The following is a 13,998-nucleotide window of genomic DNA, read 5'->3' on the forward strand; positions in this document are numbered from 1 at the left end:
ATAGGATTTCTCCTGTGTCTGCTGCTTCAAAGCAGAACTGCAATGCCTATTTCTCAAGTCAGTAACAAAATTGATGGTATTGCAAAATTTTACCAATTCTAAATTAAACACAAATCATAAACTTTGTGAAAGTACCATTTTGTCACAAAACCGAGTTTGCACAAATTGCAATGTGAAGTGGCCCTTTCTGTTCAATAGTTACTATATGACTAATGTGATGTGCTAGTGAATAAATACAGGTTGTGCAGCAGAGATTTCATCATAGAAATGTTTCAACATGATCTGCATGCATAGTTAACAAGTAGTATTTGTCAGCAAAACTGCCTGAAAGTTGAGAGCAATATTTGTATTGGATTAAAAGACATGTATTCACAAGCTGCTTGCAATGCAATAGGGCCACTTCACGTCACCAGGAGTTATGTCGCCTCGTTCTGAATCGCAGACAATGACGCTATGCATTCCCGGAAATCCTGTCTATGTTGTGATATAAATTGGATGGAGTTTACACATTACTGTGTATATTTTACCTTTATTGTGGCTTGAAATGCACTCATCAATGCCAAATTTTTCTAACCCAGAACTATAAAAATAGCATTGCTGTTCTCCTTTAATACTTGATCTTTAATTTCAGTAATGATTACTCTAATAGTATATTACTGACCAGAAAGTGAATACAATCAAAAGCAAGAATGTCATCACTATCCCATTTCATCATAATTAAAAAAAGCTTAATTTGGTTTATATATTTATTACACAATAAAAAGAACATTTTATTACCATTCATTAATATATACATTATTTTCATGTAATGTTCTTTCACGTCAGAATTCATTCCTGCAATAAACTATTCAGTAGAGAGATAACTATTGAATGCAGAGCTTACAAAAGTAACCAATGGCCGAATGCTACTGATTTCTTGGTGGTATGGTTGTACCCTCAGGTGATTCCAATTAGTATTCATAGATAAGGCGGTAAGGATTATCAGTTCCAGTTGGTAACAGATTAACCAGTTCAAGCCTGTGCTTAGACATCACAAAAATTACTTCATATTAGCCAGTACATCAGGTACAGTATACATACATATATGTAAGGTACAACTGGACAGTTATAGTTCCAGATTGAACTTGAAAATTAATATTAAATTGAAATGGAAAGGTGATGTGCATTTACAGTACTTCGACCAAATGTCAAATTCCACTTTCTGAAGTTCTCAAGCTTCTGGAAATGTCATTTTCTAGTGGTTCAAACACCGGGTTTTAAAGCCAGTGTATTATTATAGATAAAATGCATTTTCCTTTCTTTTTTCATTATTTGGGAATTGCATAACACCAGTCTTTGAATTATCATTGTATGTAAGAGCAAAGATGTACAACACTTGTATTGACAGCTGCAGTCTATTGGTGTCCATAAATGACTTGATTGTTAAATGCTAGAAACATTTAATGGGTTAAGTTAATCAATACAATAATTTTTGATCAATGTAATGCATTAGCCTTAAATCACCAGACTTATGCATCTTTCTTAAACCCATGACAAATACATCCTCATACACATTCCGTACTTACAAAATAAACCCAACAGTAAACTCCAAAATAATCTTAAGACACTGGATCAATAAAAACCAAACAATGAGTTCTGTACATAAACAAAACATGTTCTGTTTGGGGCTGTCAATACTTAAAAGAAGCCAAAGTAACGCAATTGGAATGTTTTGAAAGGTAAACATTGTAAATAACTGCATCTAAGACGTGTTCCCTTTCAACATGAAATACATGGTGAGTCCTATTGCATTTTTTATTAAGATCCAGTAATTTTCCATCAATGAAGTAATATCTGATTACAATAAAGTGTCACAAGTGCCTTTTTCGGATACGATTAGGAGTACTTTATTAAAACTAGCGTAGTTAAGAGGAAAAAGGTTCATACACCACCAGGTGAGCATTAAGTGCAACAGCCTGTTCATTCTTGTACACCTGGAGGAGGGTGAAGCATGGATGGCCAGAGAGAGCAGTTCTGAAATACTGAAGGGTAGGTAGGATTCTGGAGAAATATTGTATTTGTACACTTCCATTCTGTGAGATATTACAGAGATACCCAAAACAAATTGCCATCTGTTTTGCGAAAACTATTTCAAAATTCTCTTTTAACTTAACCAAGTACATAAAATCCTGATTACATCGTAAGCCAAGTCATGCTTAAGGTCTTAACGAGTTCAGAGAATCTTTACTTGAATGGCAGCTGTCATCCTGTCACAAGATTTCATTCTTTTAAAAATCTAATAATCTAAGTTTTCTATTCAAAATATATATAAATTACCAACAATTTAATATTTTACTGTACATATCTATCAAGTGTATTCAGTATATTTGTGTAACAAAGTTTCATTTACACAAATAAAAGATCTTTTTTTAAAATGAAAGACAATCCCTTGAAGCAATATTGCCCTGTTATTGTTAATCATGTAGATTAAGTTCTGTACATACTATATGGTAAACATGCATTACCTTAACCAGTAAAATTGAGTAAATACAATTAAAACCAACTTTCCTGGACTGTACACTGTGCTGTACTATGACTGACAAGTCAGTCTACATGTCGTGCACTTTGATGAAAATCAAGGTTTTTCAAATTGTATGTACCACTTGTAAAAATCAAAATCATGTTAAACCTACATAAGTTGTTCTTGTTTGGAAATTGCATGATACACCCAAGAGATGTCCTGACATAAGGCTGTAAGGCTTTATAGGATGTTTTTTAAACTTCTGTATTACAATAAATTTCTAATTTCTGGGACAAAGATACAGAATGGAGAACTAGATGTTTGGATGATCTATAGTCAACTGATACACATGACAAGTTATCCCGAAAACCGCCACACTTTTCAAAGGTTAGACTGTGTGATGCCACATTGTCCATGCACATGGGACTTATGATTAACACCTCTTTGTGGGGGGGCTGGGAGGGCCAAACGGATTGCTTCCTCCCATAACACAACAGGATGGTTTTATGGCGGATGCCCCCTCTCTCCATGTCAAGCAGGTGCTGAGGATTAGAGATGATCTATTTGACTTCGGAGGTAGCTGATGGGTCAGCTGGCCGGGACGATGTGAGCAACGGGACAGGAGAGGTAGCTTCAATAAGCGCAGGGTTCAGGATGATGGGGAGAGACATGGGAGGGACGCCCACCTGCAGTGGTGAGGCCAGGGGCTGCAGGATCAATGGTGACTGGTTCACGGACGGTGACATGTCCACTGAGCTCATCTTTACTGGGGTGGTAATGGGAGTGGAAACTGGGGGTACAGTGGAGGACATCACTGGGGGTATTTTGTCAGTTCCTAGGAGAACAAAAATATTAGAAAAATACTGACTTCCATCAGTGGAATGGATCACAAGGACTGGAAATGTGATAGTCACAAATGAAGCCAGAAAATAAATATAATTTACAGGACACAAATCTTAACCACAAGAGAAAAACAGCACTGCAGGACTTTCAATAACATAACTGTTGAAACAGATTAAAACTGAAAACAAATTACGTGAAATGAGTTATTGCAAGATGTTATTTACCTTCTATATTTCAGTTGTAGTTTCTATGTGAATGTGTAATACAATAGAATTATGATAATGACAATTTTCTGTAATGCATGTAACTGCCATAAAACCTGCAAAATTGCAAAGACCAAGGAACGCATCTGGTGGACATGAATCCAGTTCTCTGCAATACGGTCTTTATACTGTATAAAACATCCGTATGTGATGGAGAACTGTAGTTACGCAGTGTCCTGCAGTGGTATTATATCTTACCATTGGCACTAGGTCGAGGAGGCTCCTGGGGTGAAACTGGTCTGCTGGGGGGCTTTGGCTCAGTTGGAGCTGCTGGCGGGGGAGGAGGCTGAGCAGAGTCCACTGGCACACTGGGAACGGGTTCTTCAAGAGCAAGAGGGAAGGTGGATGCAGTCAATTACAAATTATCGGCTAACTCTTAGTGCATGTGTTTTCAATACTATAAAAAGGTTAAAAAAGCATTAGGTTATTCATTAAAAAGAAACGAAAAAGTATTGTTATATCTCACTGTGGAAATGGAACCTGCTTATTAATTTAAACAAGATCAGCAAGATTCAGAATGCTGTCATCAGTATTGAAAAAAATTATACTGAGAAGCAACAATATTAGTTTGAAAACTGCACAAAAAATTGATTTAATAAAGTTAAACATGGAAAATATCCAACTGAGATATTAATTTGTGCATTCGCTTAAGATCTTCCAGTTTATGTCTTCTATTAATCGCACAATTGTTTAAAGCATGTTTTGACCATCTATATCTTCAATAACCAACTTTCACTTAAACCATGTGTATGATTAGCTAAACATACATCCTTTGAGCAGCTCTGCAATGATGCTTTTAAATGTACATTTTGAAATATTCACTTAAATATAATATACTACTACCTCATAGAGTATAGGAACCCCCCCACCCCCCTCCTGAGGTTGAAGGAAAACTGGACGTTTAACTGTCAGGATTCTTATTCCCACGCACAGAGGGTGAGGCTAGTTAGACTGTATTCAATACCTGGCATCACTGCCTGTTTAAAAAGCTCTTCCCTCAGTCTGGGCAGGAAGCAGTCAATCCTCTCCCAGGTGATCTCCCACAGGTCAGAATACCCTGTCCGGGAATCGGTGCTGTGGAAAATTCCTGCTGTGTCCATCACCAAAAGCATATTCTTCAGAGATTCAGGAATGGCTTCCAACTAAAAGAACAAACCCACAGCTTTATACCACATCCTTCTGATGTCTTCTTTTTCCAACTCTCCTTATAATTAAAAATATATTTTGGAATAATTTTATAGACATTTATTATTGCTTTAATACAGAATACAAATAAATTTATTTATCATAAAAATATCATTTTTTGTATAGTACAGAACATCTCAAAATGCTTTACAAACTATCTTTATATTCTGGAACTTTTAACTGAATATTCGTAAAGAGTGGTATTTGTATTCTTCTGATAGGTTTCTTATGAAACAGTTCAGTAGAAAATCAGTCAAAAAGAAAAACAGAATATGCCTTAAGTTACAACTGATCAATGGGAATAAAATGCAAACACTATAATCTATTCTCAAACTTAATATAAAAATATAAAATCTTTTACCAGCAGGTCACTGGAGCCTGCATGCATGTATTTGTCCATGAAATCCAAAATTGTGAGCCACAGGGCTGCAAATGTTGGTAGGGAGAGTAAAGGAGACAGGTGCTGTAGAAAAACCTGCAGAAGAAAAACATGGCTCAGAGAAGTGTCTATAAACATGCAAATACTTTGCACAAATAATTTGTGGTTACTCAGAGCATTTTCCCAGAGCTACACCAGTAACAGGTAAAAAGTGGATAACTACCATAAATTATATTGCTTATAAAGTTACTTAAGAATAAACCCACAGTTCAATACCATATTCTGGTATTAATTCAAAGATCGCAAACAAAATAAGTGTAATACTATCTGCCCAACTGATGAAAAATAAAAGATACGGAGACATTCAATAATGAGAGATTGGAGAGCACATGATGTTTTATTTGTAGATGAAAATCAAGATATTGAAGAAATGCCCAAAACTAATCGGACTTAGGCACACCTTTGAGAGGAGTGTACAAGCCCTCATTCTAGTTTCTTCCATCCCTCCTACATCTGCAGGGCTGATGTTGTCCAGAAGCTTGGTGAGTAATGGGAACAGCACCTGAAGTATGGAAAATACAATTTCTTACATACATATGTGTAGTTACTGTTTTTCCTTTGGCACTGGACATTTCTGTTCTTACACTTAAAAAACTGCCATTCCAGTGCAAAGTTTGTTTTGCTTCCAATACAAGGTATGTTTTCACTTAAACTTTGCTTTTTCATTATTTTTACCAAGAATTTTCCTTCCATAAATGAAAGTTAAATGTCCCTTAGTGGTACAATAATTTAAACCTTACACTGGCAGATAGTACCAACAGTAAGCTACAACACTTCTACTTCGCACAAGAAAAATACCTTGGGTGTATGCTACAGCTCAGAAAATTATATTCTTATCTACAAAAGTTAAAACAGTGAAAAACAAAACAGTATTTCTTGCTGTTCTTTGTTTGAATGTTTTCTGATAGAAGGTGCAAATAATGATATGCACTTCAAATAATTTACTCCTTCCATCAGTTCATAGGTAGTCATACTAATATAATAATCAGTATGCCTGATGAAACCAATGCTTATTTAATGTAAGTTTCAATAATATAAAAAAAAAACATTAGTTGACATTTTGTGGACAGCACAGCAGGTAAAGCTCATGGACCACATCCTTCCTGCTTCCAGTTCGGATACTGCTCCTCACTTCCAGTCTGTGTTGTGCTTCAATGCCACTCGTCTTATTCAAAGATATGAAGACAAAAACAGCTGCTGAATGAAACTGAACTGTTACAAAGTATTGTCCTGAATTATGTACAAAAAAAACAACTGGGGACAGCAGTGAGAAAGTAGTCATTACCTTTATGGCAGGCCAGGTGAGATTTCATATAAATAATATAAACAAAAAATAAACTTAGAGGTAATTGTGGCAAATAAGGCCTGGATAAGGAATGGTATGTCATTTGAGAAGACTACTCTAGCTAGCTTAATGAGCCTTGTGTGCAATGGACAGGGTACAGTCTATGTTTCCGGGAGAGGTTCAGGGTTTTCTCAAACCTTACCTTCGACAAACTGCTTCTTTGAAGGATGGATGATATAATCGGAACGGTGTACTTATTCCTACCTTGTTAAAGCATGACTCCCATTCCACGGCATCAAGAGTTTGAAGATCATGTACTAAAAGTGCCCTCTGCAAGTAGGTGAGAGCCTGCATTCGGACCTGGCGCCGGGCATCACAGCACAGCCAGGCAATCCCTGGAAAAAGCCAACAAGTCCCGCACCATCAGAGACGAGATTAAATCCCAATGGAAAATGTAACTAAATGGATCCAAAAAGGCATACAGAGATTTTTAAACAAGAATTGGACTACGCTTATTAACAACACACTACTTACTGAATACAGTATGCAATTAGTTATACAGTAAGATTGTGAGAAGAAGCACTGAAGTCTTCTTACTGATCCATTATATACTAAGCTCAACATATGAAACTTGCCTTGTAGTAAAGGACACCAGCAACTGGACCACAGTGTTCGGGAGTCAGCCTCAATCTTCCTGCCTGCAGCCTCAAGGTGGCGCTGTTCCTCTGCCCAAGAATTATAGATGCTTGCTGCTCGAGTATGTAGGGTGTGCATGAGGTCAAGCAACTGGAATCAAAAACAAGCAGCATAACATTAACACAAACCACACAGTTAAACTAATCATTTGGGCAGACAAAAATGATAATAATTGAACTAGAAGCAGGGCTAGTTACAAAGTTTATCTTAGTAGGTGACATCTACAGTCAGGAAAGAAAATACAGTTGACTCAACCTGCGTGAGGATTTGGGATTTTGAGTAGTGGGCAAAGCCAAATTCGTATAGTAAAATTTTAATCTATAATCCTTATAAAAACCTCTTATTGACCTCTTACGGTGAAACAAGATAATACATAAGTAATAAGTATAAAACAATAAATAACATGACTATATGGGTTCAGTTACCAGCTCTCATAGGCTTACATATTTTTCAATATTATCAATAATTTCTTTCAATATTTTTTTATTTTCTAGAGCTGATCACATAAGTTGAGAGCGCATAAGTTGAGAGTCTGCTGTATTGTTCTATACCACAAGTGTCCTCTGTTGCAAAAGTCTCCTATAAAAGTCCCTTTTGCATTTGGTCAGAAGTGTTTTATCCTTTTAATAACTTTTTTAAAAGTGCACAATGAGGTCATTGTTTACCATTAATACAACTTTGTAAGGACACCAAAGGGAGGGGCAGATATTCGTAGCCTTTTAACTGTTTTTCAGCTGTTAAAAGAACGAGATGGTGAAAGAAGTAGGAACAACACCAGAGATGAAATGACCTGATTCCCCTACTCCCAGTGTGTTAGCATCGAAAAAGGAGGAAAAGGAGAAAGGGAAAGGGCTGCTATACTTACGTCCTGACTAACCTGTAATGACACCGTATGATAGCTGGCAGGAACCCCCTCATCCTCTTCATCATCACTGTGGGAACGAGAGGGACGCTGACTGGATACTTTTGTCCTCTTCAAGGATACCTCCTTCTCCCGTGGCTTCTTCCGGAACCGGTTTGACTTGGAATCATATTTATGGCTTTTGGATTTCTTTTCATGTGTCCTGTACCCTGTTGAAACAAAGCCAAAACACATGTCAGGTACGTACATTCCTGAGTCATGAGTGAAAACAACAATCAACCTAATGGAAAAATCTGAAATTGAGAATGGCAGTGCTGCAATTTTTTAATCAATTATTCACCTTCCCTTTCCTTTTTTCACTGCTGGCCCATTTAAACAAGTAGAAACATATATTAGTAGGATAAAGTAATTATAGAAATTTAAATAGTGGAACGTGCGTCTATATAGAGGTATGAACCTAGTGCATTAGCATTGGGGAGATGAGGACTGTGTGTGCTTTCCTATGAAATATATAAATGCCTGTACCATATGCCACTTCTCACTCTATAAGCCTATGGCACCAACGGGAGAGCTAGCCTCAGCTGGTAACGTGATGCACCTCTCATACCACATTACACATTCAGATATCTAGCAAGAGAGACAAACATGCAGGCAGACTCAAGTCCAACTGGTCCTGGTGGTGATTACCCAACCCAGCCACTTGGGGAATGCCAGTCACAATCGGCTAAAGACAAAGGCCTACTTGAACCAGCAAGGGCAGGATTGTGGGGTTCAACCTGTACTCCTCAATGAGCGGCTTTACAGGTTTGGCCTCCCCTGCATCTCAAATAATTTTATAGTTCAGCTCCAAAGAATCGAAACACTTTTCAACTATGAAATAAAAACTTAAATATGATTTAAATACTCCTTTGCATATATTGATGAAACAATATATTTGATTAAAATAGATAAACTAATTCAACCAATATCCCACCAATATGAAAAAAAAAATGTATTTGAACATTATGAAGGATGATAATGAAAGAAACTACTACAGTCATAGCTATGTAAGCTATCTCCATTGAAAGGCATGAAAAATGTATTGCAGAATGAGATCATTTGAACCTTGCCGTTGTTGGTTCTTTAACTGTTTCATTTTACTCATACTAAAAAGGCCATTTCATGAAGAACTTATCTAAAAACAAAAGAGTATTGGCAGGTTTAAATATAAAATAATGATCACAGCACTGGATTTCCTTTTAAACTTCCATTCCATAGGATTTTCTAATAAAATAAAAGTTAATAAAACTGTTTCAGTTGTCCCGAGACCAAACAAATTGAGATGACATGGAAACAAACCTGCCGAGAACAGAACCCAAACCACGCAGCAGAATCCTCGTTGTGCCCATTTACCGTTTCCCATAAACCAATCAAGCTGCTTAAAGGCTGCTTTAACAACAAAACTGTTGAAGCATTTTTAAATTCAAAGTGCTGATGTCTGTTTTAGATAGGCCTTTTTTATTTTATGTGTACAATAATGTTATGGTCTATAAGACTGTTTTTAAATGTTTTTTTAAAGATCAGACTAAAAGCAAAGCAATAATTGGAAAATAACCCAATAAAAAGTAAGAATTAATGCAATATCCAGAATGTAGGGTCCCAAAATTAGTGTCACTCAAAAAAAGTTGTTAGTAAATCGATGACTAAGGTTTAGAAACAAAACAAAAATGCAAGAAAAAAAATCAATTTAAATCTACAATCACACCATCTATTACCTCGTAAAGACTGTGGCAACATAGACCCTACAGGGAAAATCAGGAGTACAGACACACATACAAACGTGCAAGCACATACACAAGGACTTTTTAGACACATCTATTAACATGGTTATCAAGTCTTCGTGAGGGCAGAGAAGAAACCAGAAGAAACAAAAATAACCAACCGTAATAGTAAGAAAATGTGCAAGTCCTTGAGCAAACATTTACATTGACGCAGAGGCCCAGGCATTAAAAGCTCACCTCCATTAAGGCTGGCTTCCACAAACACTCGGATCGTCTTGACACAGAGCTCAAAATTCTCTGGTGTGACGTGTGCAGCATCACGGACAATGAAGGACAGGGACTCCACACACTTGATGAGAGACTTGGTGTCATGGAGCCCCATGTCTTGCCCCAGTGTCAGGCTGTACTGGTTGATCAGTGGAGAAGTCTGTGGTTTGTTTCCAGGGACTGTAGGCTTACCATTGTCAATGTCATCTTTCCCAACCTGTAATTAAAAACACAATGAATGGGAATAAGCAGCAAGATGATATTGGCTTAGTTGTTACACACATTAAGTGGAAGCCACATCAGTTTCACCTTATATCCTTAATAAAACCCTTAATGTTGGAAATTATAACTGATGCATATTATACTTTTGTAATATCCCCTTCCTTTTCAAATACTGGAAGTTAAGAAGAAACACCAGTAACATTAGTGAAGGCCTCCACAGATCTACTACTTACCACTAACCATCCACTATTAGCCACATCCACATCTGTGACAGAGCGATGCATTTTAGACTGTTTCCCATGCTCTGCGTAGACCTCTGAATCTGAAGTATAGCCACGGTCCAGACTGACCTCACTGGGGTGATAGGATGAAATCTCGCTGTCGGATTGAGCACCTGGTACAACCCAAGAAACCAAGTTATGAGAAGTGGCTGCTCATACTTTTCTTTTACTTGAAAGTGGCTTCACACTATCCCCAATCTACTATCATTACCACAGTTTATAGACCACCCAAACCCGGCAAGCCTCTTTAGGTTAGTTTGCTGATTTATTCTCATTTTTATGCCTTAAGTTTAATAAATTAATCCTTGAGCACTGGCGTTTTACCAACAGTCATCAAAACTGTTGCCATTACCCCCGTGCCAAAAAAGCCTAACATGGCTCTGCACAACCTAAACAATTTTCACCCCATGTCAAACTTACCCTTTCTTGCAAAAAGTCTAGAACGTGCTGTCACATTTCAGTTACATAACCACCTCAGGGCAAATAACCTTTTCGAAACCCTCCAGTCTGGCTTCCGTCATCTTCACAGCACAGAAACTGCCCTGGTCAAAGTCACTAACGATCTTCTAATAGCTTCTGATTTTGGTTCTCATCCTTCTTGATCTCAGTGCTGCTTTTGACACTGTTGACCATGACATCTTACTTACACTCGAGACGTGTGTTGGGGGTTTCTGACACTGCTCTCAAATTGTTCAAGTCTGACCTCACTGATCGCTGTCACTTTGTCTTTCTTAATGGGTATACAGTGCCTTGCGAAAGTATTCGGCCCCCTTGAACTTTTCAACCTTTTGCCACATTTCAGGCTTCAAACATAAAGATATAAATTTTTTATTTTATGTGAAGAATCACCAACAAGTGGGACACAATTGTGAAGTGGAACGAAATCTATTGGATTTTTGAAACTTTTTTAACTAATAAAAAAATGAAAAGTGGGGCGTGCAAAATTATTCGGCCCCTTTACTTTCAGTGCAGCAAACTCACTCCAGAAGTTCAGCGAGGATCTCTGAATGATCCAATGTTGTCCTAAATGACTGATGGTGATAAATAGAATCCACCTGTGTGTAATCAAGTCTCTGTATAAATGCCCTTGCTCTGTGATAGTCTCAAGGTTCTGTTGAAAGCGCAGAGAGCATCATGAAGACCAAGGAACACACCAGGCAGGTCCGTAATACTGTTGTGGAGAAGTTTAAAGCCAGATTTGGATACAAAAAGATTTCCCAAGCTTCAAACATCCCAAGGAGCACTGTGCAAGCGATCATCTTGAAATGGAAGGAGTATCAGACCACTGCAAATCTACCAAGACCTGGCCGTCCCTCTAAACTTTCAGCTCAGACAAGGAGAAGACTGATCAGAGATGCAGCCAAGAGGCCCATGATCACTCTGGATGAACTGCAGAGAACTACAGCTGAGGTGGGAGAGTCTGTCCATAGGACAACAATCAGTCTTACACTGCACAAATCTGGCCTTTATGGAAGAGTGGCAAGAAGAAAGCCATTTCTCAAAGATATCCATAAAAAGTCTCGTCTAAAGTTTGCCACAAGCCACCTGGGAGACACCCCAAACATGTGGAAGAAGGTGCTCTGGTCAGATGAAACCAAAATCGAACTTTTTGGCCACAATGCAAAACGATATGTTTGGCGTAAAAGCAACACAGCTCATCACCCTCAACACACCATCCCCACTGTCAAACATGGTGGTGGCAGCATCATGGTTTGGGCCTGCTTTTCTTCAGCAGGGACAGGGAAGATGGTTAAAATTGAGGGGAAGATGGATGCAGCCAAATACAGGACCATTCTGGATGAAAACCTGTTGGAGTCTGCAAAAGACCTGAAACTGGGACGGAGATTTATCTTCCAACAAGACAATGATCCCGAACATACAGCAAAATCTACAAAGGAATGGTTCACAAATAAACGTATCCAGGTGTTTGAATGGCCAAGTCAAAGTCCAGACCTGAATCCAATCGAGAATCTGTGGAAAGAGCTGAAAACTGCTGTTCACAAACGCTCTCCATCCAACCTCACTGAGCTCGAGCTGTTTTGCAAGGAAGAATGGGCAAGAATTTCAGTCTCTCGATGTGCAAAACTGATAGAGACATACCCCAAGCGACTTGCAGCTGTAATCGCAGCAAAAGGTGGCTCTACAAAGTATTAACGCAAGGGGGCCGAATAATTTTGCACGCCCCACTTTTCATTTTTTTATTAGTTAAAAAAGTTTCAAAAATCCAATAGATTTCGTTCCACTTCACAATTGTGTCCCACTTGTTGGTGATTCTTCACATAAAATAAAAAATTTATATCTTTATGTTTGAAGCCTGAAATGTGGCAAAAGGTTGAAAAGTTCAAGGGGGCCGAATACTTTCGCAAGGCACTGTATACCCATTAAGAAAGACAAAGTGACAGCGATTGTCACTTTGTAGGTCTGAAATTGGTCTTGTTAAGTCTGGTGTTCCTCACGGCTCAATACTGGGCCCCTTGCTTTTCAGAATTTACATGCTTCCACTTGGTCAGCTTTAAAGATCACATGGCCTCAGCTAACATTTCTATGCTGATGATACTCAAATATACATCCATACCAAACCTGACACTGATGTGGCTGTCTCTATTCTATCTAATTGCATCTCTGACATAAAACCTTGGATGACTCAAAATTTCCTTCATCTTAACTGTGACAAGACTGAAGTCATGCTTATTGGCACCCCTCATCAGCTTTGTAAAGCCAATCCTGTAACCCTATCTGTAGATGGTTCTGTACTTCAAGTTTCAGTCTAAATTGAAAAACCTTGGGTTGATATTCGATTCTAGCTTAACATTCGACCCACATGTGCAGCAACATCTTTCTTTCACCTCAGAAACATCGCTAGACCATATGTTATCACTAACTGTGGCTGAAAAGCTGATCAACACATTTGTGTTCTCCCAAATTGACTACTGTAATGCTCTACTTGCTGGGGTATCTAAATCTACTTGAACTAACTGCAGTATGTCCAAAATTCGGCAGCCAGAATCCTGACCAGTTCTAGCGCAAGTGATCACATTACTTCTATCCTGGAGACCTTGCAGTGGCTTCCAGTCAAATTCCGTGTGGACTTCAAAATCCTCATGCTCACCTATAAGGCTTGGCACCTCAGAACCTGTCTGAACTATTATCACCCTACTCCCCACCTCGCAACCTTCACTCTACTAATTCTGATCTCCTAACTGTCCCCCAAGCCCGTCTACATTCTATGGGTGACAGGGCCTTCTCCTGTTATGCCCCCAAACTCTAGAACTCTCTCCCCAAGGATATAAGAGATTCACCTTCTCTAAACTCCTTCAAATCCAGACTCAAACCCTTCTTCTTCAGAAGAGCATTTACTTAACTGGCTACATTCTTTACCCCTCTTCTCCTACTAT

At 38.2% G+C, this 13,998-nt stretch overlaps 1 protein-coding gene across 7 annotated transcripts in view; it reads right to left on the reverse strand.

Annotated features, from left to right (window-relative positions):
- Positions 1-732: 732 nt before the first annotated feature.
- The window catches only part of gbf1 (golgi brefeldin A resistant guanine nucleotide exchange factor 1), a 98,898-nt gene continuing 85,632 nt past the window's right edge, over positions 733-13,998 (reverse strand). For 5 of the 7 annotated variants that reach the window (XM_088635443.1, XM_088635444.1, XM_088635441.1 and 2 more), the window contains 10 exons: positions 10,556-10,716; positions 10,071-10,317; positions 8,077-8,282; positions 7,151-7,301; positions 6,780-6,910; positions 5,631-5,732; positions 5,153-5,266; positions 4,571-4,748; positions 3,805-3,927; positions 733-3,335 (listed from right to left, as the gene is read on the reverse strand). In XM_088635443.1, coding sequence (XP_088491569.1) covers positions 3,061-3,335; positions 3,805-3,927; positions 4,571-4,748; positions 5,153-5,266; positions 5,631-5,732; positions 6,780-6,910; positions 7,151-7,301; positions 8,077-8,282; positions 10,071-10,317; positions 10,556-10,716 — 1,688 coding nt within the window. In that variant the 3' untranslated portion in view covers positions 733-3,060. The remainder of the gene's footprint in view (positions 3,336-3,804; positions 3,928-4,570; positions 4,749-5,152; positions 5,267-5,630; positions 5,733-6,779; positions 6,911-7,150; positions 7,302-8,076; positions 8,283-10,070; positions 10,318-10,555; positions 10,717-13,998) is intronic. The other 2 variants (XM_088635445.1, XM_088635440.1) reach the window with 1 other exon arrangement.

Source organism: Lepisosteus platostomus, chromosome 6 (assembly GCF_059453375.1).
Source record: "Lepisosteus platostomus isolate fLepPlt1 chromosome 6, fLepPlt1.hap1, whole genome shotgun sequence".
Lineage (NCBI taxonomy): Eukaryota > Metazoa > Chordata > Actinopteri > Semionotiformes > Lepisosteidae > Lepisosteus > Lepisosteus platostomus.